The following is a 25,001-nucleotide window of genomic DNA, read 5'->3' on the forward strand; positions in this document are numbered from 1 at the left end:
CTATATTTATAGAGTGAGACCTACCATCAGAGTCTCTGCCACAGATTGAGATATTTCCTCAATCAGTTGGGATATGAAAAATCGGGTAACAACAAATCAGGTAACAAACAATGTTGACCATTAATTAGAATATTTTGTCAATAAATTAAATATTGACTTTAATATATTAAATCAATTAGTTGATTTTATATACCAAATAAATAATATTCTAACATTCTCCCACTTGGTCAGCATTTAAATTAATGTATTACTTAAGCCCGACGATCATCCCTGTTAGATAATAAACACATGAATCATGGCGATAGGTCCTCTTTTTATGACGAGTATTATCTTCCATGTATTACAATATATTTATTACATAACAATGTAATTTATGTGGCTATGTACTTAAACGAATAAACCTTATGTTTATTCAGGTCCTATGAAAGTAAAATTTTCTCAAATAAAATTAAGATGCGCATAAATATGAGAAAATATCAAAAATGAGAGTTTCATTGATAATAACTTCAGTTTGTACAATAAATTTACATAAGGGAACCAAGTCCCATGTTCACTACATGATCCTTGAATTTATGAGGTGGCAAGCCTTTCGTCATAGGATCAGCAATCATCAATTCAGTGCTAATGTGTTGAATGACCACTTTATTTTCTTTAACACGTTCTCTCACGGCTAAGTACTTGATGTCGATGTGCTTGCTTCGACTACCACTCTTGTTGTTCTTAGCCATGAATACAGCAGCTGAATTGTCGCAAAACATTCTCAATGGCCTAGATATAGAATCTACAACTCTAAGGCCTGAAATGAAACTCTTTAGCCATACACCATGCGATGTAGCCTCAAAACACGAAACGAACTCGGCTTCCATAGTAGAAGTAGCAGTCAAGGTCTGTTTGTTACTCCTCCATGATATAGCTCCACCGGCAAACATAAACACGTAACCAGAAGTTGATTTACGTGAATCAGTACAACCAGCAAAGTCTGAATCTGAGTAGCCAACTACTTCTAGGTTGTCGGTTCGTCTGAACATGAGTTTGTAATCCTTAGTACCCTGAAGATACCTCATAACTTTCTTTGCAGCTTTCCAGTGGTCTAATCCCGGGTTACTCTGAAATCTTCCTAGCATTCCGACAGCAAAGGCAATGTCGGGTCGTGTGCACACCTGAGCATACATCAAGCTTCCAACAGCAGAAGCATATGGGATGTTCTTCATTTCTTCCTTTTCAAAATCATTCTTTGGACACTGGCTCAAATTTAATTTATCACCCTTAACGATAGGAGCAACACTTGGTGAACAATCTTTCATCCGAAATCTCTCTAAAACTTTGTTAATGTAGGTTTCTTGAGATAGACCTAAGATACATTTGAATCTATCTCGATGGATCTTAATGCCAATGACATAAGACGCATCACCCATATCCTTCATCTCAAAGTTCTTTGAGAGAAATTGCTTCACCTCATGTAGCATGCCCTTATCATTGGTTGCAAGAAGAATATCATCCACATATAAAACAAGAAAACAAATCTTACTCCCACTGATCTTCTGGTATATACATTGATCCATGACATTCTCTTCAAATCCAAAAGAAGAGATGACATCATGGAATTTTAAATACCATTGGCGGGACGCTTGTTTTAAACCATAGATGGACTTCTTAAGCTTGCACACCAAATGCTCACCATCACTAGAGGAGAATCCTTCTGGTTGTTTCATGTATACCTCCTCCTCTAGGTCACCATTTAGGAAGGCAGTTTTCACATCCATCTGCTGTAGCTCTAAATCGAAATGAGCAACTAATGCCAGGATAACTCTGAGGGAATCTTTCTTAGATACCGGAGAAAAGGTCTCCGTGTAGTCAGTTCCTTCTTTTTGAGTGAATCCCTTAGCAACGAGTCTCGCTTTGTGTCTCTCAATGTTGCCTAATGAGTCTTTCTTTGTTTTGAAGACCCATTTACACCCAATAGCCCTCGCCCCATTAGGCAACTCAACAAGATCCCAGACTCCGTTGCTTTTCATAGAATTCATTTCTTCATTCATGGCATTGTACCACAGTTCCGATTCTTTGCTATTCATAGCTTGTGAAAACGTTTCTGGATCATTTTCGCCTCCAATATTGTAGTCAGATTCTTGCAAATACACAATGTAGTCACTAGGTATCGCCGATTTTATTGTCCTAGTGGATCTTCTTAAGGCTACACCAGCAGGCTCTTGAGGAGCGGGTGGTTCAGCTTGTTGTTCAACAATTATAGGCAACTCTTGAACAACTTGATCCATTTGAACTTCATCATTGACTTGTGGATCTTCAACAATTGGCTGTGGTGGTTCAACATCCATTTGGACTGCAGGGGTGTTATCGACCACAATCAATCTTGCTCTTGAGGTGGAGGGTTCTAAAGGATCTTTCTCAGAACCTAAGTCCTTGGATTGATCACTCCCACTAATCAAGGCATTTTCAAGAAATTTTGCATTCCTTGATTCCACAATCCTAGTGCTATGAGATGGACAATAAAACTTGTAACCTTTAGACCTTTCAGCGTAACCAATAAAGTATCCACTTATGGTCCTTGGGTCCAGTTTCTTTTCTTGTGGATTGTATACCCTAACTTCAGATGGGCATCCCCAAATGCGTACATGTTGCAAACTCGGTTTCCAACCTTTCCATAATTCAAAAGGAGTTTTGGAGACTGCCTTGGTTGGAACTCGATTTAATATGTACACGGATGTCTTTAGAGCTTCAGTCCACAAGGATTTAGGAAGTTTAGGGTTGCTGCTAAGCATACTTCGCACCATGTCCATCAATGTTCGGTTTCTCCTTTCTGCAACACCATTTTGCTCGGGTGTACCGGGCATGGTATATTGGGCAACAATCCCATTTTCTTGAAGAAACTTTGCAAAAGGACCAGGTGCTTGTCCATCTTCAGTGTATCTACCATAATATTCTCCACCTCTATCTGATCTTACTATCTTAATTTGCTTGTTGCATTGTTTCTCTACTTCAGCTTTAAATATCTTAAAGACATCTAACGCTTCGCTTTTGTTATGAAGTAAATAGATATACATGTAGCGTGAGTAATCATCTATGAAAGAGATGAAGTATTTCTGACCATATGAGTCCATGTCTGGACTACATATATCAGTATGTATGATTTCTAATAGGTCAGAACTCCTATGGACACCACTTTTCTTAGACTTGGAGGTATGCTTTCCCTTAATGCAATCCACACAAGTATTAAAATCAGTAAAATCTAAGGTATTGAGTACCCCATCATTTACTAACCTTCTAATTCTATCAATAGAGATATGTCCCAATCTCCGGTGCCATAATGTAGAGGAATTCTCATTCATAACACATCTTTTATTGCCAGCGTGAACGTGCATAGTATTATAAGCGGTATTGTTTTGTAAATTAAGGCAGTAAAGACCATTAGACAAAATACCATTTCCAACACATTCAGATTTATTATATAAATTAAAAGATTTGTCTGAAAATGTAAAGGAAAAACCAAAAGGTACAAGTCTTGAAACGGAAATCAAGTTTCTAGAGAAACTTGGTACATAAAATGTCTTTTCTAACTTTAAAACAAAACCGCTACTTAAAACTAAATGGCACGTTCCTATAGCCTCCACATGTGAGCCCATCTTGTTTCCAGATAAGATGCTTTGCTCACTTCCCACTGGCTTCCTTAGGTTTTGTAAACCCTGCAAGGAATTTGAAATGTGAATTGTCGATCCAGAATCAATCCACCATGTGTTAATATTAACATTAGCCATATTAGATTCATAACATACGAATGAAATTGGATTACCTTTGTCGTCCATCCATTTCTTGAACTTGGCGCATTCCTTTTTCGCATGTCCCTTCTTTATATCGCCTTGGGGAGGCACTTTATTTTTCCCCTTGTCCTTCTTGGATGGTTTGCGTTTCTTGCCTTGGGTGGCCATGTGAGCACTTTCACCTTGTTCCTGCAGGAGCCTTGCTTCTTCTTGAGCACACATGGTTATCAGTTCATTGATAGTCCATTTGTCCTTATGTGTGTTGTAGGAAATTTTGAAAGGCCCATATTGAGGTGGAAGATGGTTAAGGATGTAGTGGACCAGGAAGGTTTCAGGAATGACTACATCGAGTTTCTTCAGTTGAGCAGAAATGTCCCTCATCTTTGAAATATGTTCTCTAACTCCTTTGACACCGGTGAGTTTTGTGGATGAGAACTGGTGGATGAGGTTGTTGTAAAGTGGTTTGTCCGAAGTGTCGAACTGCTCATCGATCAGTTTGATCAAGTCTTTGACTTTCTCAGGTTGCTCCACCGATCCACGCATTCCCAGAGGGATCTTGGACATGATGAACATGATGCTGAGGCGATTGGACCGCTCCCATTTCTCATATAGTGCGATCTGAGCAGCAGTGCTAGTCGCAGTGATTGCAGCAGGTTCGTCCTTCCTTATTGCGTAGTCCATGTCGGCGCAGCCTAAATGAAGAAGAACTCGTTCCTTCCAGATTTTGAAATTATCACCCCTAAGCTCAGGAATTTCGGTAAGGATTTCAGCAAAACTAGAGGATGATGAAGAAGCTGCATGAATAGGATTACAAACTTAGATTTAGAAGATTGAGGCTTAATGAAGTCATGTTTTACCAATGTATAACATGCTGAAGATTGAAATTTTATTAAACAAAAGTTGCCTGTGGGCTAAATTTTTAATTTAATAAAATTGGATGTAAAGGATGATAGATTATTCAAACGAATTATTTGGGATAAAGTAAGGTTTGAAACTTCTATCTTTATTAAACTTTATGATAAAACTATTAAATTAATTATCATAACTCCTGTGGGTAAATTAAGAAAATTAATTTAATATATTATCCTAATTAATTATATAAATATAATAAAATCCCTGTGGGGTAAAATTGTTATATTTATATAATCAATCACAATTTTGTCCATTATGTGATCCTTTCAAATTAATATATAATTTTATATAATTAAAGATGCTGTGGCTACTCCCTAATTATGTAAAATTATATGGTTCACTAGACATTATGTTTTAGGCTCTAGGAAGACCTAAGAACAATTTCGTTATAACATAATAGGCAATCACAGAGAGTAGTGCTCCTAGTGTGGTCGTCCGAAGATCATTAAAAACCGTTCTAGATTGAGCATTTGTCTCAGTTTCATGCGTTCTTATGTCAACCACAAAATTGTTTATGAATTATTCATAATTTTATTCACCCTAAATGTTTTATGAATATTTTATGAATAATTTATGGAGATTAATGTGCTAAATATTATTCAACCTATCTTAATGTTTTGAATATAATCTAAATATATCTAGCACAATAATGAAATATATATAATGTATTTAAAATTATAAAGGCATACATATAAAATTAAAGATAATTATACTCAAAATAAATTTTGCATGAATGAGAACAAAATAATCATACAAATTAGTATAATTAATTATATGTACGAAAATACAATAATTCCATATATATACTTAATGGTAGAAAAAATCATGCTTAATAAGACAATAACATCATTTTCTGATTTCGTGAATTAATAAAATAATTGCACAAACTTAATTGTAAAAATTTCTTACATTCTTAAAATAGCACAATTATTTAATATTGCATGAATAAAAGAAATATACCATACACCAAAATCAAGTAAGTGCACATTTTAATTAATTTTCAAATATATAATTTACCAAAATTATATGTTTTAATTAAATTGGCAAGATAAAATTTATTGTCCAAATTGGTTCGAAATTCATGTCTAAAGAGATTCATGACGTTAGATTGATTAAACAACAACAAAAAATCGAAATTTAATATCAAAATTGTTTTTGGCCATAACCGGGTACATGAAGGTTGCAAAACTGATTTTGGATTCTCAAAACTTGATTTGGAAACATAGATCATTAGAAAAAATAATCTGAAGGATTTCTAATGGTACTTATGTGGAAAATTAGTTTTGAAACAAAAAATCAAAAAATATGAGACATTAAAACTCTCTATCAAAATAAAAATAAAAATAAAAATTATGAATATGGCCCTCAAACAATATATAAAACTATATACACGAATATATAATATATGTGTATAGATGAAGACATAGGCACATCTATAAATCATAAAAAAATATATGTGTATAATTTGTTTATATTGCCAAAATATGTTAGATATAACATATATGTAAACACAAAACAATACAAACACAATAAAATTACCAAAAGAAATTTTGTTAAATGTAGGCCAACCAAAACCGAAGATATATGTATATATATATATATATGAATATGAATATGAAGGCATATATAAATCAAATAAATATACATGCAGATAAAATTAGCAAGGCAGAGATGTAGACTGGCTCTGATACCAAATGTTAGAATTAATATGAAAGTAGACATATGAACAATTCTATATACATGTAGGCGGAATTAATATATGAATGAACATATGCAAAAAAGAATCGAATATTGTATACCTCCAGCCATTGCTATTGATAACCTCGATCTAGCTTTAGATCTACAAAAGAAAATGAACAGAAGTTAGAACGAGTACACGGGCTTCCAAGCTCTCACTAACTCTTTTAGATGGAGTTACTGAAAGTCAGAATGAGCAGCGAGCTTGGGGACCGGTACTCTATATTTATAGAGTGAGACCTACCATCAGAGTCTCTGCCACAGATTGAGATATTTCCTCAATCAGTTGGGATATGAAAAATCGGGTAACAACAAATCAGGTAACAAACAATGTTGACCATTAATTAGAATATTTTGTCAATAAATTAAATATTGACTTTAATATATTAAATCAATTAGTTGATTTTATATACCAAATAAATAATATTCTAACAGAGCGCAGTTATATTTTCTAGTTTATATATAAAGGAGAGCTATACGGGATGATTTATATGAGAATAAGTAAAAAAAGTATTAGGAAATTGAAAAAAAAAATTGAATTTTTATATATTTTAAGTGATGAGAAAATACATATGTATGTATATTATATATAAATTTTTAAGTGAATTACACAAACATAACATTAAAAAATAGAAAAATGACTAAATGTATAAAAAAAAATATATAATTTTCTATCATTATAAAAAAAAAATTATATTTTCCTTACTCAAAATTATATTCTATTTTTAGAAAAAATATAATTAACAAGATTAATATAAAAATTCTTTAAATATATTATAAAATCGCGTGAAGAGTAGTTATATTTCCATGTATATAATAAAAAGTAACCCAACAAATGACTATAAGTATTTTTCTTTTTCTTACCGTATATAAGATAAGATACAAAGACTTAGAAAACAATAATTGTGTATATAAACTTCCATGGTTACGTTAATAACACTTTAATGTTACATTAGAATAATTGGACCCTAATTAAAGATGTGGGGCATTACTATATTTAGGAGTTTTAGTATGTGGTGGAGATAACTGAGCCAGAGTTATATCAGAATGTGACAAAGTTCCAGATTGATCAATATCAAGGCTATTAAATTCCACCAAAATAAGTGATAAATCTTCTGAACTCACTTTCCCCATTTCTTTAAGCTTGTATATGATGAACTCTGCAGCCCTGTGTGGAACAAGAAGATGAAGGTACTAAAATATCAGTTATATATCACTTTAGTAACTAGTAGTTACTACTAGTAATTACTACTACTAGTTACTCAAAAATAAGAAAAATTGTGTAAAGTCTCAGTTATATACAAAACTGATAATTATACCACTTTACTATGTGTAACTAGTTACTTAATAATAATGGTTAATAATAAAAATTAAGATGGTGTATCATTATGATACATGTGATCTTTTTTGGTGATTTTATTAAAAAAACTTTGTAGCCCTGAGTGGAAGAACAGAGTTAAATCTCAATTATATATGATCTATAATTATATCATTTTATTACCACCTTTACATAACTAGTTACAAGTTGTACATAAATAATTGAAATAACAATAATATAAGTGAGATAGATTAGAGATAACAAATTCAGAGACAAGTGATTTTGAACATAATATCATTACCAAAACACTTTCTAATGATACTTATTTATAAAAACACATAAATATTAGTGTGATCATATGAAGTAAAATGATATATATTTTTTGGACAATTCTCGTGAACAATTTTTTTTATGACCATGTATATTGTAATTGTTTAGAACTTCCTATCTTACAAATTTTCAGAAAATTCCAAATAATTTACAGACCAAAAACTAGGCTCAAACATGTTGATTTTCACGCGCATAAAAAAATGAATCACGTGTGCAACAACATGTTTGAACCTAATTTTCGGTATGTAAATTATTCGCAATATTCTGAAAATTTGCAGGTATGTAATCACACGTGCCCCTATATGAGAAATTACCTATATTTTTTTAGATAGAAGTGGTTTTACATGAAAAACTTTTCCAGCCATTAACTTAACCAAACATTCATGTTTTAGTCAATATATACCAAAATACTATCCTAATTATACTAATTTAATGGGCAAGTAAAATGGTACATGTTAGAAAAATGAAACCAAACACAGAATCAAAGATTTTTAACTTACCCAACAGAGCCATCATCATCAAGATCAGCAGCTTCCAAATCAATATAAGTCATGGGGCGATTAAGAACAATATCCACCAATTTCCTTTGTCTGAGCTCAGTGTTAAGCTCAGCAATATAAAGAAAAAACTGAGCTAAACAAATGGTACTTATCATAATCCAAAAGATTGCGAAAACTCGCCCACCTTGAGTTGAGAAGCTCACATCTCCATACCCCAAAGTTGTCACAGTACAACACACACAATAAAATGCATCCACAAAGTCCAAATTCTCAACACTTGTGAGAAAGATTACTCCAATAGTCATAAGCACCAAAAGAACTATAGAGATCATAATGCACTTGTACTTTGTTCTGTTGTTCTTAGCCTCTTCTATGACTTGAAGTTGGTTGGTATTTTTGCTCTTATTCAAGGCTTTCACAACCAACAACTCTTGCTTCTCAACAAGGTAATTTGCAGCCTTGCTTAGAGTCAAGCAAACTAGAGCCATGCCGGTGAAGACAAAGGCGCAGGCGAGTAGCTTCGAGGCTTTGCTGTTGGGGACAATGTCACCATAGCCAACTGTGGTCATTGTGACTATGCAGAAATAGATTGCATCAAGAACCCCATTTGTTTTCTTTCCCTTGAGTTGGTCTCTGAATAAGTAGAAGCATGTTGTGCCTAGTCCTAAGTAGAACGACGAGAATATGATCACTTTCCTAAAACTTGGGCGTATGTTTCTCAAAAGGGATTTGGTTGAGAATGGATTGTTTGATGATGACTTTGAGTCATTAGAAGAAGAACTTGTTGAGACAAGCTTTTCAATTGGAACAAAGTCTTCTGTGCTTGGCGCGCTTTTGCAGCGTCGAAATCTCGATCTTCTTGGAACATTCTTGGTTTTTGGAAGATCAGCTAGATCTGCAAACAAGTATTTGCCAACTCCTTTTTTACTTGACATTTCTTGATGGTCTTGGCTAATATGAAGATCAGTCCTATAAAGGAGTCAAAAGAGTTGGAGTAAGTGTTGGAAAAATTATTACTTTGATCAAAACATTACCAAGTCATAGATTCAAGAAAAAATTGGAAAGAAAGTTTGTCTTTTTTTATTAAAAAAAGATCAGATATTTTTGGAACACTTTTGGTTCTTGAAGGTCAGCTATCTCTGGAAAACAAGTGTTATGGCCAGACATGAGATCAGTCCTAAAAAAAATCATACCAGTTGAAGTGTTGGAAAAATCAGTTCAAAACATTGCAAAGTCATTGAAGACATGACAATAGAAAGTAAATTCAAGAAAATTTTGGAAAAAAGTTTGCATTTTTATAACAAAATCGAATCTTTTTACTAAAGTTTAGGTCATAAGTCAAGATAAACAAAAATTGATAGGGTTTAATAGATTAACTGAAATATCTAAGTGTGAGATTCATTATAATTTTACATTTATATATATATATATATAGGGAAAGACTAACATTGATGTTGATAAAAGTTGGTTTCTACATTATAAATTCTAATTTTTCACTGTCACGGTCTATATTGTAATAATTTAGAACATCCCACAAATTTTCAAAAAATTCAAAATAATTTACGGCAACGAAAACAAGTTTCAAACAATCGAATTTTCTACGTATTCAATAACTTGTTTGACTCTTATTTTTTGTACTGTAAATTAATTGAAATTTCTTAAAAATTTATGTGATGTTCTAAATGACTATAATATACACAATCGTAATGAAAAAATTGAATTTATAACTATCCACGTACCGAAACAAATTTTTATCAAACAACGGTATTAAAAATAAATGTGAGTATCGTAGTCGTTACCAATATATATATATATATATATATAAATGCAAACATAAGTATCCAAATGAACCCATGTACAAGAAAAGCCCTGCTAAAAAAGGTACTTATTCTCTAAGTCAGATATTTCAGTGAGTAAAATTCTGCTAAATACAAAAAAGCAAAGTTATAAAATATAAAATATCTAAGTTTGATGTATTCTATTTTGATATTCCTTTATTTAATTTTATTTAAGTTTAAGTCGGTTAAAGTTAATGAAAAAAATATAAATTTTTTTTAAAATTAAGAATTTTCATCCACTATACACTTATTATATAATAGAAGATATATATATATATTTATATAGGAAAATATTAACATTGGTGTTGACAAAAATTGATTTTGATATGTGTGTATAGTTATAAATTCTAATTTTTTCCAATGGTGCATATTGTAGTAATTTAGGATATCCAACAAAATTTCAAGAATTTTCGAATAATTTACGGTGCCAAAAATAATGTTCAAACAATCGAATTTTCTACGCGTGCAACAAGTTTTTGAATCTTGTTTTCGAGACTATATATTCAGAATTTCTTAAAACTTTGTGGAATATTCTAAATAACTACAATATACAATATTATAATAAAAAATTTGAATTTATAACTATCACAAATCAACTTTTGTCAACAACATAGTTAACAAAAAAAACTGTGAAAATCGTAGTCGTCCCAATATATATATATATATATATATATATATAAATGCAAACTTTAAGTATGCAATGAAACCATGAACAAGAAAAGCCCTGCTAAAAAAGGCACTTATTCTCCGAGTGAGATATTTCAGTGAGTAAAATTCTGCTAATTCCATAAAAGCAAAGTTATAGAATATAAAATATCTAAGTCTGATGTATTCTATTTTGATATTTATATCAAAAAGCAGAAAGGAACCAAATGGAACCATGAATGTGAACAAAAAAACCCAGCTGAAAAAAAGACACCGAATTATATTTTGACATTTATATAAGAGAAGAAAAAAAACTCAGAAAAATGGAAACTTTAAGTGGCCAATGAAACCATGAATGTGAACAAGAAGATACATAGAATGTTGAGAAGTGAGACACTTGCTTACCAGTCAAATAAAGATGAGTGTTTGTTTGCTGTTGGAGAAAATGAGGCAGAAAAACTTTCCGGGAAAATCGATAATTGGTCCAGAAAGATTGAAAAACGATATACAGCTTTTTTATATGCTCCCCATGTAAGTGTTATAAACGATACTTAGATTAGAGTAGTGGAGATCACACAAATTTGTTTCTTGTTATAAAGTATGGAGCTTGGCATGCCAAGAAAGGCGATTCGAAATAAGGCACGTGCCAGATCAGTCAGCCATCACAAATTTAAGGGTGCACAGAGCACAACGTGGTTCCCACCTAACTACATCAATGTTGAACAATGTGTCATGCTGCCCTTTGGCACACCTGCATAGACCATTTGAAAGTCTTGTACCGAGCAACCTCGTAGGTAGGATAGTGGTAGTAATGTAATTATGTATTGAGAATTGCTAAGGGACACCAGTGGTGCTCAATACTACAAGAATATGACATATCGTTATTGATAAAATTTAATATCGGGTCCACATAATTCAATTTAATTATTATTATAGGGTATTACTAACCAATTAAATGGTGACAGCTTTTGTGGTGTTGGACACTTTAAATGTGCCAAATAGCAACACTCTTATGCATATGTCAGATAGAAACTCAAGTTGTGTATTATCTTGCCTTATTAAGGTTTTATTATTAATAAAATGATGTTTATCTATAATTGTCTGGATATACTTTCTTATTGTTTATATGTTGCTTGTTTGTTGACTTTGTTGAGTCATTGCGCGCCACTTGTCTTTGTTGTATGCCTTTGTGTTGTATGGACGTATCTAAAGAATGACTTGTTATGTGTTTGCTCATATTTTGTTATTGCTCGTTGCATGTACGAGACGTGTTCGTGACTAACCAATGAGTTTGTTTGCCCACAAGCGTGGGTTTTAGGCTAACTTGTTAGCTTGGAGTGCTACCAAGTGTCGCATGTTCTGTCTACTTGGAGAGACCAATTCGATGACCTGTGACACCCAACATCGTTATTAGTGCAATTTAAAATTAGATCCTCTATATTTTAATTTAATAATTATAATGAAAATACTGTTAATCACTCATAAGTTGTCAACTCATGGTGGGGAGAGTGTAACATGCCGCTCTTAAGGGCACGTTACAAGCTAGGTTGGTGCTCGGTCAGATGCACATGCGAGGGTGCAGGCTGGTGAGCATGTTGATTCCTAGTTTGTACGACAGTGGCATTTTCGTAAATATCTTCAACATTGCCTGAAAATGGACGGGGCTTGGCATGTTTTATATTAAAGGGTAAATGAACGCAATGATGCGATCGGATTTGGGAGATTCGGAGAATTGGCAAGCTAAAAGCCAAATATGTCTCCCAAGCAAAAATCATATATGTTATTGGTAGAAGGCTAAAAGCTCATAAGGCTCTTTGTAGGAGGAGCACCTGGTGTCAACTCTCCACCACCTCCTGGCGCAGGTGCGTCAAGTGAGCTACTACTAGTAAGGAGGGCTAGTAGGGCAGACATATGAGGACCATGAGGGGACTCATATGTCTCCATGAGTATGAGTACTTATGGACATTATCGGGTCGCCCCAGTAGTGCGTTGAAGTGTGCTGCCAGAGGTTTATGGGTACTATTCTCTTGGCTTGCGGGTATGCCGCTTGCATGGAACGTGGCCCAAACCTCCGAGAGATGTCGTGACGCGCCATGGCCATGAGTGTTGACACGAGATGGCACGGGAAGTCATTCGTGAGACTTGTTAGCATACAAACATTGGAGGGTGCACAATGCTTGAGAAGGACAGAGGTCCAGCGTGTGCTACTAGTTTGGCAGCTAGTCTCGAGGGCCTGCCAACAGGCGTGAAGACATGGTGCCTTGAGGATTGGACCATGGACGGATGAGAGTTCTTGGGCCACAATGGGAACTATTCGAATGTTATCGAATGGGGCATGACGAGAGGCGTTGACACGTCAGCTTGGTGTTGACTCTTGGCCACATATGCTACCTTGCCTTGTGAATGTCTGGGTGAGCATCGATTGTTGGTTTTGCCTTGCCATAGTGGGAACCTATGGACAGTGTGAGTATCTTGGCTAGAAAGTCTTGATGCACATATGCATTCATAGATGCTTGAGAGCGTGACTTAACGAGAGTTGTTCGAGAGACGGAAGTGTGCAAAGGCACATAGTCGCGCGAAAAATGTGTCAATTGTTATCTGAATTGTTGGAAGGTTGACCTTGGCTCAAATGAGCCAAGGTGTCGCACAGACATTTCTGTTGTCAAAATATTAGCGCGTGACATTGGGCACACTAGTGCCTAATAGCAATGCTCAATGTGAATGTAAAATGGTTGTTGCTCAATCTTATTTAGTCAACATGAAACCTACTATTTTTTTCATCAAACAAGCTTTGCTAAATGGGGCCTTCAAAAAGCAATTTTGACACCTATCATTATTCCTTTTATGTAATAATTGAAGGAAAAATCTACCGAAAGTTGTGATTACTAAGGTAAAATTATGAGTAGATTAGACACTTGCGATTAAGATTGAGGAGTCCAAAATTTTAAAACATATCATCTTTTTAATATAAAAAAAAAACCTTGAAAATTATCATTTTAGTAACAATAATTAGACAAATATTATATTTTGTATTCAACATCAACAGGCTCAATTTATAATTATTATTATTGTATTTTTGTAAATATAATCGTGATTTAATCTTAGTTTGTTCAATATATTTGTGTAGTCAAGGTTGTTTCTATCATAGATAGCTATAGCCTTTGAAAAATAATTGTGTGATCATTCTTCGTAATTTCTACATTGTGCGAATTAATTGACCTGTCACTTTCAATGGTGAGAAAATTGACAAAATTTTAAATAATTCGTCAAATTTTGACATAACACTTTTTTTTTTCATTTAAAACGGACATAAATTTAAAATAATTAGATACGAAAAATATGTGTGATTTGACTAATTTCTTATTTTAAAATAATTGCATATAACAAAGTTATTAGTTGATGGCTATTATTAATTCTAGTGGGATGAATTTTCATTTTTTTAATGGATAAGAATGAAAAAAAATGATGGTTATAATGTACTTATTATCATCAATTGAATTAATATATATAATTAAGTATTTTAATCATTTTAAATAATAATAAATATGTCATAGAAATATGCCAAAAATAAAAATGTACTTATATGTAAATATATGTCCTTCTCTAATATAAGCCTTAATTTAATAAACTTCAATTTTTTATTTATTTGTTTAATGGGAAAAAAATAATAATTTCGTTTCATAGTATAAGAATTAAAGTCAAAACACGAAAAATAAATTTCTTTTTGGTAACATAAGATTTAATTCGAGAAAAAATCATGCAAATTTTTTTTTATTAATATTCCTGATCGAGATTCCTAATCAGGAATTATAAAATCTCCATCAAACAAAATAAACAGAATGAATTATTTCTTATTTTTTCGTAAAATTAAGCAAGAAAGTCTCGTGTCTTTCTATATTCCCCACAACCCTTTGGATCATATTGAATAATTTATTCACAACATAAAAAATAAAGCTAAATATGACATATCCATTGGAATCCTATTTTGGCTTCAAATTAAAGAAAATTAGTTATATATGACATTCGAAGGTGCCATTTTAATAAGAATAATGAACATGTCCTTTTTGAACTTTGGTGCTTGGACAAGAAAGAAAGAATTTTATAGCTTTTTCACAATAAACTCATAAAAACACAATATTCACAAGAATATCCTCAAATCAATTAATTTATATTAGTTTCATAAAAGTTACAACATTTATCAAGTGTGTGGCCTATAAAATTCTCATTTTTAAGTATGAAAACAATATCCACCACTATTTCTTAGCAACAAACAAGTTGATAACAAGGGAAAACGACTTGCAAAAGGAGGGAAGAATAGTAAAACTACGTCGTATCCCTAAAACACCAACCAATTTGCAAAGAGCTTTAGGTGAGAAATTCATAAACCCAAAAATAGGAGGAAAGTATCGGAGATGAAGCTCACAACTAGAACCAGGCGATTTGGTGAAGAAAAAGATCAAAGGTCATTCGTTTAGCTTTGATTTCGAATCATCCCTAATTAATTCATTCGCTTCAATCAATTTTGATATAATTTATACCCTATATATTTATGAGTTTATGCCTTTTTACCCTTTGTGTTTTGGTTCATTATCTGTTTGTACCCTTTGTTTTAATAAATTACTTTTTGAACCTTGCATTTTCTAAAATAGTTCAAATAGACCCCTAAACCCGATTTTGATAAAAGTTTTTTGAATTAAAATCACAAATAATTCATCAAACTAACAACTCAGAACAAAAATATAGTCATTCTGCCTAAGAACTGTGTTGTTATATACAATTTTTTGTTCATCAACATCAGGTTTAAGGGTCTATTTGAACCATTTTACAAAAAACAGGGTCCAAAAAATAATTTATCAAAACACAAGGTCCAAACAAGTAATGAGACAAAACACATGATCTAAAAATGTATAAACTCTATATTTATATATTCTTTCAAACAACAAAAAACAATATATTTATATGTCTTTATTTTTAAAAAAAAATCCATATTCATATACCACTTTGGATACCCATTTAAAAGTATCTTGGTACCTTGTGGGAAAACAATATTGAACATGTATCTAAAAGCAATTCTATATAATTTTGTGCTTCAAAATTTATGGGTGATGACTTATGAACAAGGTACACATATTTGTAAATATTGTTATACTATTCTATCTAACTTTTCAATCAATCATCATTATCATGTTGAAATTAGCATTCCAATTAGCCACAAGTTTAAGGCTAACAAATTTTATTTTATGAGAAATTAAGCCTAAAAATTAAAAAAAAAAAAGGTCTAAAAATGTATGGTAATAAGACCCACGAAAAAAAATTCTTCTAAAAATAAGGCCCAAACTTTTTTCTTCTAAATATAGGGCTTCAGATTTTTTTTTTGGGCCTAAGGCCTCATTAAGGGTTGAGCCGAGTGGAAATTAGACCCGGTACCTATTTTAAATAATTCACTTTATTTTTTACTCATTATTTTTAACTCTTATTTTAGTATCCAAATTATCAATTAATGTATCCATTATACCCTTTCAATTATATGCTTTTTTTTCTTTTTAATCATGCTACAATTAGAATGCTTTTCCAATTTAACTATAATGTGACACATATAATACACATTACAACAACACTTAGAATCATCTGCTCAAATAAGGATAATTTGGGAAGTCTCATAATAATAATGGGTAAAGTTCAACTAAATATATTTAGTGTTTAATTTTAGTTAATTACTCCTAAAAGTTTGTAGTTCTCAACTTTTTCCGTTGAGCCGACCTTGCTTTGCATCTTGCTCAACTTGATCCCAAATTTCTTACAATACATATTGAATTTTTCAAGGACAATAGAAACATGGATCATATGAAATAGGAGATTAAAAGTAAACATTGAAGGTACCTACAATTTATGGAGTAGAAAATCACGAGTGGTTTATCCAATAAGAGAATTGTGAGCATTTTTTACTGCCATTCCTGTCAAAACCACAAATTAAGAGATGGAGAAGTGAGAAAAACTAGCTACTCTATGCTACTTCTAGTGTCTTCATCCTCTTGTTTTGAAGAGAGAGAGACTAGAGATCAACATAAGAAGAGGGATAAATGGAAAAAAAGACAAAAAAAAAAGTTATTAGATTTTATGAAAATTTAATTTATATAAAAAAGTTTACATATTTTAATTTTTTTTATTCTTATGTTCACATTTTAAGCAAAAGAAAAAAAAACCTATATACATATTAAAGGTTGTCAAAATTGAAAATTGAAACAATTCTATTAAATATTTCAAAAATTGAAATTATTTTAGTTTAAATTTAAAATAAAATAAAATAATTTATATTTCTGAAATAATTAAAGGGGTTATATTGCCAAAAAAATCATTTAGGCATTTACATGCAACAAATATAACTATATAAGGAGTTATGCTGCAAAATTCTATTTAATTTTTATCCATTATGATGCCCCCACATGTCCCTAGAACACAAACAACGACAAGGAGTGATGGTCGCACCAAAACATTAATGGTAAAGAGTTATGTCACCAAATAATTTACTTAGACCTTTAAGTATAAAAAAAATACAACAGTATAAAGAGTTATGTTGCAAGTTTCCTATTATTATATTACTTCGACAAAACTTAAACAAATAATTTAGTGTTAGCTTGTTTTCTCCATCAAGCATACTTCATATGTAAGAAACTTTTTTTTTTTTGTCGCCATGAAAAAATATATTCATTGAATTTTTTTATAATGTCATACACTTTAAAAGACTAAAAAGCTTGAAGAAAAGAAAGGGAATCTTCTAGCCATACAAATTCATCGTCTACCCTAAGAGCGTGCATTGTCAATCCATGTGCAACCTTATTAGTTGTACGACGTACATGGATTAGAGACTCTCTTGGAAAATTGGACAACAAACTTGGAATATCCTCTAACAAAGAACCTAAGTCTTTGCAATAAGAGGATCTTTTCAAAAAAGTAGTCTTAGCTGCTAAACAATCTGATTCAACAAAACTTAAAGGAAGACTTGACATTAGGCTTCAATCCAGTGCTACCATCAAAGCTACACATCCTGCTTGAGTCACTGTAAAGCAACCTACAAAACAAATAATACACAGAGCACAACAACCCGACTAGCTATAACTAAAAAATACAACAACTTGAAGGGATGTAAATTTTTCCAGATTGGAGAGAATTATATTAAAAAACAGTACTGCCTAAGAGTGATTTGGAGAGACAAGCCAAGACTTCTCCACATGAATTTTGAATAATCGCTCCAATACCTATAGTATTAGAACCAACATCTACATATGCATCGACATTTAGTTTATTGTGACCTACTAAAGGAGAAATCCAATAATTAGTAGATTGACAAACTGTATGTGTCGTATGAATCTTTGAGTACCTAACCTGATTATACCCGTTAAATAATGATCTAATTCTTGAAACCATAATCATTCGAGATTGGGCGGCTCGACTGTGAGCAATATTGTTCCTCTCTCCCCAAACATACCAAGAAGAAAGAAGAAATAGTTCAAATTCAGATTGTTGAAACACCTCAGATGCCTTTAAAATGACTTGCTGAAAAGAGATATTAGCACAAGTTGTATGGATAAGATCAAATTCTAGTAATTTCCACAATTACTGAAACGCAAAACACCAAAAAATTGCATGGCTATTAGTATCTTGAGAATAACCACATAAAGGATAATTTGCAGTTTGGATTACCTTACGTCTATAAAGCCCAACATATGTAGGTAGAATTTCATGAAATCCTCTCCAGACAAAATGTAAAATCTTCTTTGGTAAGTGTAGTTGCCAAAATTTCTTCCACCAAATTGAAAAAACCGCTTTAGAGGGAGAAGGAGAGGAAAAAGCTAAGTATGTAGCCACCTTGTATCCACTTTTTACTGAATACTAACCATCATTTGTAAAATGTCATTACCAACTATCAGATTTTGCAAACTTACTTAGAGGAATAGAGAGAATACATTCTTGACCAGCAACATAAAAAAATATGGACATATTCCATTCAGCTCTGTCCTCTAGTATAAGATGTTTAACCCATATATTTGAATTTGACACATCTTTAGAGGAGGGAAAAAAAGACGGAGGACGAGGCATCCAATGATCCTTAAACGCAAGTATATTTTCACCAGTCCCTACTCGGCAATGTAAATCTTGTGAAAAAATAGTGCGTCCTTAAACAATACTACGCCAAACACAACTAAGAGTAAGTCCAACTGTATGCATATGTAGTAAAAAGAGAGACATTATAGAATAATAAAAGTATTAAGTTGGAAACACAAAAACTTAATAATTAAATGTTTACCTATAAGTAAAAGAATATTTAATATCATATATAAAATATTTACCTCATCCATAAAGCCATCTATCGACTATAAGAAAAAAAGAGCTGCCAAACTATGATGATTAGGTAGAGAAGCAAGTGAAGAATTCCAAAATAAATAAGAGAATACTTAAATAGATATGCATATTGAATATTGAAAATAGTAATATAATTATAACCAATAGGTATGGAGTAAGTTGGAAACACATAAACTTTGTCAATAAATGGTTGCCTATAAGCAAAACAATATTTAATATCATATATAAATATAATCACCTCATGTATAAAGCCAACTACATATTAGAAGAAAAGAAAGAACTATAAAACTATGAAAGTTGTGTAGAGAAGCAAGTTAAGAAGTCTAAAATGCATGAGAGACTACTTAAATGGATATACAAATTGAATATTGAAAAGAGTAGTATAATTGTATCAAGTCGGTTTGTAATAATTCTTTTTATAATCTATGAGTATTCAAAACTTATTTAAAAGAAAACAAAATTGAAGTCACTATTTAGGAATACTCAAATTCAATCTAAATGATATCAACAAATAACACACTAGAATAATAGAATGGTAAAATAGTTAAAAATCATAGAGGAAAGAGTATAATACCTTAAGCCGTTAAAAAATTATCATGGCGAAAATATTTTGCTTGAAATATCAATGAAGGGAGTGAATTGTGGCAAGAAATAACATGCCATACTTGTGCAGCCAGCAATGTTTGATTATGGTATACAAATGAGCAAAAGCCTAATCTTCCTTGATATTTTGGAAAACATAATTTTTTCCATTCCAACCAATAAAGTTTTTGTGTCTGAACAGAACAACTCCACCAATAACGAGCCATCATTGATTCCAAATAATCGCAAAAACTAATTAGAAGTTGGAAACACGACATTACATAAGTAGGCATTTGTTTGAATAACTGCTTTAAGAATAATTTCCCGTTCTTCAAAAGAAAATAATTTAGAATTCCATGAATTAAGTTTTGTCTAAACTTTTTCTTTAATACTAGGGAAGAGTTGCTATTTATTCCAATAACTTAACATAGGAAGTCCCAAATATTTAGAGTTATTTGCATATGGAAAGTAGATATAGAGAGTGTTTGTAGCACTTCTTTCATGGTTGACAAGAAATATATGATTAATTAAATAGTTATCCATAGATGTAATAATAAAAACATATGTAAGAAATTTGTAATATAGTGGTTATTGTAAAAGTTTAAAAATAAATAAGTAATTTAAGATAATAAATTCATAGTTTTTATATATATATAAATATTTATTTTTAATTTAGGATCCAGCAGATCGCAATTTTGTTTTTTTTTTTTTTTTACGATATAATTCATAAAACGACGTCGTATCTCTTTGAATATCTAATCCATAAAACGACGTCGTATCTCTGAAAACCGTTTGCAAGGAGCTTTGGTGGGGCTGTGAAATTCAAACCCAAAAATGGAGGGAATTTTTTTGGAGGGAAAGTATCGGAGACTAAGCTCACAACCAGAACCAGGCGATTTGGTGAAGAAGAAGATCAAAGGTCATTCGTTCAGCCTCGACTTCGAACCACCCATAATTTAATTCATTCTCTTTTACCAAATTATATATGTATATGTTTCATTTTCTTTGTCGTCTCCAGAATTTACTCGAGCTGTAGTTAAAGATCTCAGCAATGGACGCTCTCCTGTCATTTCAATCGATCGGTTCAGTAGCTACTGCACGAATTCCGATTCTATATGGTTCAATTCTTTCATCTCTAATGTTTCAGTTACCAAATTAGGGTTAATGAACTTTTTCTTCTTCTTTTTCTCCATTTTGAATAATTCAGTTGATTTTGTGGTTTTTGTTAGTTATGGAGTGTTAATGTTGTCGAATGCAGTTGCTGTAGCTCTGATTTGCCCAATGGGAGGGAAATTCTTACACTTAAGAGGGAAAACCACGTGCATAGAATTGGTGGGTTGTGTTTAATTATGTGATTTGATGCTTTTAGGCTTTGAATTGAGTGTATATATTATATTTGATGATTGGCATCTGCTTTGCTTGGTCCTCTTTCAGATGTTCTGCTGAGGGTTCTGTTGATTGTGCAGAAACTTTTGCAAGAAAATAAACATGGTTCCAAAAGAGATATATATTACATGCACCCAGCTGTATTTTCAGGTGAGTTTTTCTTGAATTTCAGTTCAGATGTTTGTTACAAATGTATTCTTGCTATCTCATGTGATGCAAAATCCATTCTTTTTAAAGTCTGAAGTTGCCTTTTTGGAAAATTTTGATTACTGTTTCCAATTGATGTTCATTGGGTTCTCGAAGTAATGCTCAATGCTTATTTTTGCAATACAGACCAGTCTGTTGTAGACCGGGCAATCAATGACATATGCATCCTTTTGCGGTGCAGTAGACACAATTTAAATGTGGTGGGTAGGCTTCATACATTTCATTTACGAACATATCAAGTTTTTGGGTTTAATAATAGAGGATTAATCAGGATAGTGATTTTCGTATTCTTGTTTAATCTACGTTATCCCTTTTTCATATAAATTCTTGAACCTTGTTCTTTAAGTTAAAATGCTGTTTGCACACTACGCCTCTCATTTGTTTTCGATTTCGGATTTCCATATGGTTAGTCGTACAAAAGAAGGGACATGGTAATTTTCAGTAATTCAGAAGTAGTTTCAGCGACACTTCTTAGGCTGCATGCATGAGCTGCTTTTTTACGCTACATTCAGCTCCTGAGATGCTTCACGTTCCATCATTTTTGCAGGTGTCTGTTGGAAATGGGTATGCACCTGAGCTCACGTCATGTCTTGATCATTTTTATATAAGGATATGCAATTTCTTGGTCTGTTATTTGATGTTATCTTACCATGTTAATTACCTTCATTGTAGACATTAAAATGTATTGTACTCAAGATCGCATGAATAATAATTGTACTCATTACATTAACCCTCACCCCACCATTTGTTATCACTATAGGCATGCATTAGGTGTAGTTACCCATCAATCTTTAACTAGCTCTCATTCTTGTTATAGGTTGGTGATGGGATGGCTTAGATTCTCAGAATCTCAAAAGATTCTTGATTGCATAAATAGGCCAAGCACTGTAAGAATGGAGGATAAAAATATATTTTATTGATAATATAAATATATATGTATACTCTGGAATGTATCTTCTTCCTTTCTCTGTATTTGAGTTCTATCTCTGCCTTTGGTTTACTTACAGGCTTACCCAATTCCTGTTCACGTTGAAGAAGTTAAAGGTATCCAGACCCTTGAGAAATATAATTTAGATAATAACTTAGCTCAGTGTCTAGAAGCTCATTTGACAATGTTTTCTTTGCCAGTGTAAACTTGGATGTTTCTTATGATAAATTTGCTCAAATAGATAGAATTTTCCTTTAATCTTTCTTGCAGATGTAGTTAGTGTTGCCCAATACATTCTTGTTGTGGAGAAAGAATCAGGTACCTTTGGTCATCCATGTTGCGTGCATGACTAGATGCATTTCAATCAACTAAAACATGTATTGTTTGATTTTGACCTAGTGTTCCAACGATTGGCAAATGACCAATTCTGCAGCAAAAACCGTTGCATTGTTATCACGGTAAGAGTGCCTGTCATATGAGTCTTAAACTGGTTTTAGATATGCTGTCATTACCTTTTAATTTTCATTACAGGGACGAGGTTATCCTGATATTCCTACGAGAAGGTACAAATTCCATTATTTTTGTAAATAAAATAAGATGAATATCTTTGTTCTTTCAGCTCTATTAATTTCTCCTAAGCTGCAAAAACATTGTCCAGGTTTTTGCGTCTGCTTATTGATACGCTGCATCTCCCCGCATATTGCTTGGTAGATTGTGATCCTTATGGTTTTGACATACTGTCAACATATCGATTTGGTTCGAGGGTTAGGCATCTTGACTGGACTATCTTATTATTCTCTATTTTCAATGCTTGCTTGTGCCTTGTACTTAGTTTCTAGCCAATCTAAACTCACTCTTCTGTTATTTAAGCAAATGGCATACGATGCAAAAAATTTAAGGGTCCCAGAGATAAAATGGCTTGGAGTTTTTCCTTCAGATTCTAACAAGTATTGTATTCCAAACCAATGTTTTCTTCCTTTGACAGCAGAAGGTGAGAATGCAATGGTCTTTCATGAATGCCTTTCTTCCGGTTGTGATCTTAACCAATGAGTTATGTCAATTTCAGACAAAAGGAAAACTGAAGCCATGTTGCACAGATGCTACCTACGAAGAGAGGTGCCGCAATGGAGGTAAAACTCTTTGTGCTTTCTGATGCGAACCTTTTTTAGCTGGCTATGATTGTTATAATGTACAATAGTTTCTTTTAACTTGAAAGACTGGAGCTAGAGGCGATGCTGCAAAGAGGAGTGAAGTTTGAGATAGAAGCATTATCTGTGCGTGCATTATCCTTCTTACCAGAGGAGTACATACCATCTCAAATTCAAGGTGGATTCTACATCTAATCTTTTGAAAATTCTATGCATTTGTCATGTAGGAGCCTAAATAGTTTAGTTGATGGGCTGTTTGCAGAAGTGTTACATTAGCAAAATTAACGTTTTACGATTCAAATAACACTATTTGGAATCACCCAAGAGGCACGCGGCGGCTCTTGCATGTTGTTTGCTCTCACAAAATCTGAAGTTTTGAGTCTTTTCTTTGTAGGCACCTACTTAGTAGTCATTATTGCTAACATTTGATGAAATGGACTTATTTGAGTCGTGGACTCATTTCTGCCATTCATTGGAATAGTATTGTAAATCTCACCTTATTTGACTCATCTCTGCCATTATACAATATTTCATATTCCTCTGTTGATATTAATTAGCTTTTCACTTTAGATGGAAACAGCAATAGTTGGCTAAGAGAATAAACGAAATTTTGTGTTTATGTTCTAAATGTAATTTAGTGAAAGGCGATCAGTTTTTATTGTTTTTGAAACTAATTCTTTGAATTTTTTTTGTTTTCATTATTTTTGTAAGAGTGACTGTATGAAGTGAAAAGAGAAAGACATTACAAATAGAATAATCCCATTGATTTAGTTATGAAATTATGATCGAATTAAAATTTAGTGGTCAGTTTCAGTTGTTTTTTTTTCCTTCAGTTTTGTCAAAAAGTGGTAAAAGAATTGACTAATAAATAACACAAGTAAACATTAGCTTAGTGACAAACTTGAGCATAACTTATCCAAGTAAAATTAAAGATATGTAAAATATTTGAATACATTCATTATGATCCATTTCTGTTTAGTTAAGATTTATTTTTTTGAAAACTGAAGTTGAAAAAAATGTAAAATCAATGAATGATGTGACACCAAGATATTTTATTTTATTTTATTTTTGGCATGATTAGTTTCGAATCATTAGACAAACAATTTCTCTCTGGATAATTCATTAGACAATAAAAAAATATATTTTATCAATATTATCCTTAAACTTTAAGCAACTGACGCATAAAAATGTAAAGTGATGAAAAAAGAGAAATCATTTTCTTTCTTGGATCTCTTTCATTATTATTATTATTATTCATCGAAACATAATTTTCCTTAGCATAGTATAGATTCCAGAAATGTGGTAAAATTAGTACTGATCCTCTACTAATCTTGGC

The 25,001-nt window shown here is 32.2% G+C and overlaps 2 protein-coding genes across 2 annotated transcripts; one reads left to right on the forward strand and one right to left on the reverse strand.

Moving 5' to 3' along the window:
• Positions 1–7,341: 7,341 nt before the first annotated feature.
• On the reverse strand, positions 7,342–11,604 carry LOC133783273 (two pore potassium channel a-like). Its single transcript, XM_062222838.1, has 3 exons — positions 11,459–11,604; positions 8,571–9,539; positions 7,342–7,590 (listed from the first exon to the last, which is right to left on the reverse strand). Exons 2-3 carry the CDS (start codon positions 9,503–9,505, stop codon positions 7,395–7,397), a joined length of 1,131 nt encoding a protein of 376 aa, XP_062078822.1. The 5' UTR covers positions 9,506–9,539; positions 11,459–11,604; the 3' UTR covers positions 7,342–7,394.
• A 9,110-nt stretch (positions 11,605–20,714) lies between these two features.
• LOC133784500 (meiotic recombination protein SPO11-1-like) lies at positions 20,715–24,394 on the forward strand. Its single transcript, XM_062223820.1, has 15 exons — positions 20,715–20,915; positions 21,015–21,114; positions 21,255–21,328; positions 21,431–21,532; positions 21,716–21,789; positions 22,137–22,153; positions 22,407–22,476; positions 22,597–22,633; positions 22,788–22,835; positions 22,917–22,975; positions 23,049–23,080; positions 23,176–23,281; positions 23,388–23,508; positions 23,584–23,647; positions 23,734–24,394. The coding sequence occupies exons 1-15, from the start codon at positions 20,831–20,833 to the stop codon at positions 23,858–23,860; spliced, it is 1,116 nt and encodes a 371-aa protein (XP_062079804.1). The 5' UTR covers positions 20,715–20,830; the 3' UTR covers positions 23,861–24,394.
• Positions 24,395–25,001: the final 607 nt, after the last annotated feature.

The sequence above is a fragment of the Humulus lupulus genome, chromosome 6, assembly GCF_963169125.1.
Source record: "Humulus lupulus chromosome 6, drHumLupu1.1, whole genome shotgun sequence".
NCBI lineage: Eukaryota > Viridiplantae > Streptophyta > Magnoliopsida > Rosales > Cannabaceae > Humulus > Humulus lupulus.

Coding starts and splice junctions, on each gene's coding strand:
- LOC133783273 (XM_062222838.1), bottom strand. CDS start 9,505: ATGTCAAGTAAAAAAGGAGTTGGCAAATACTTGTTTGCAGATCTAGCT. Junction 7,591..8,570: donor GATGATGATGGCTCTGTTGG/GTAAGTTAAAAA, acceptor TGTTCCACACAG/GGCTGCAGAGTTCATCATAT.
- LOC133784500 (XM_062223820.1), top strand. CDS start 20,831: ATGGAGGGAATTTTTTTGGAGGGAAAGTATCGGAGACTAAGCTCACAA. Junction 21,115..21,254: donor ACGAATTCCGATTCTATATG/GTTCAATTCTTT, acceptor TGTCGAATGCAG/TTGCTGTAGCTCTGATTTGC. Junction 22,976..23,048: donor ACCGTTGCATTGTTATCACG/GTAAGAGTGCCT, acceptor TTTTCATTACAG/GGACGAGGTTATCCTGATAT.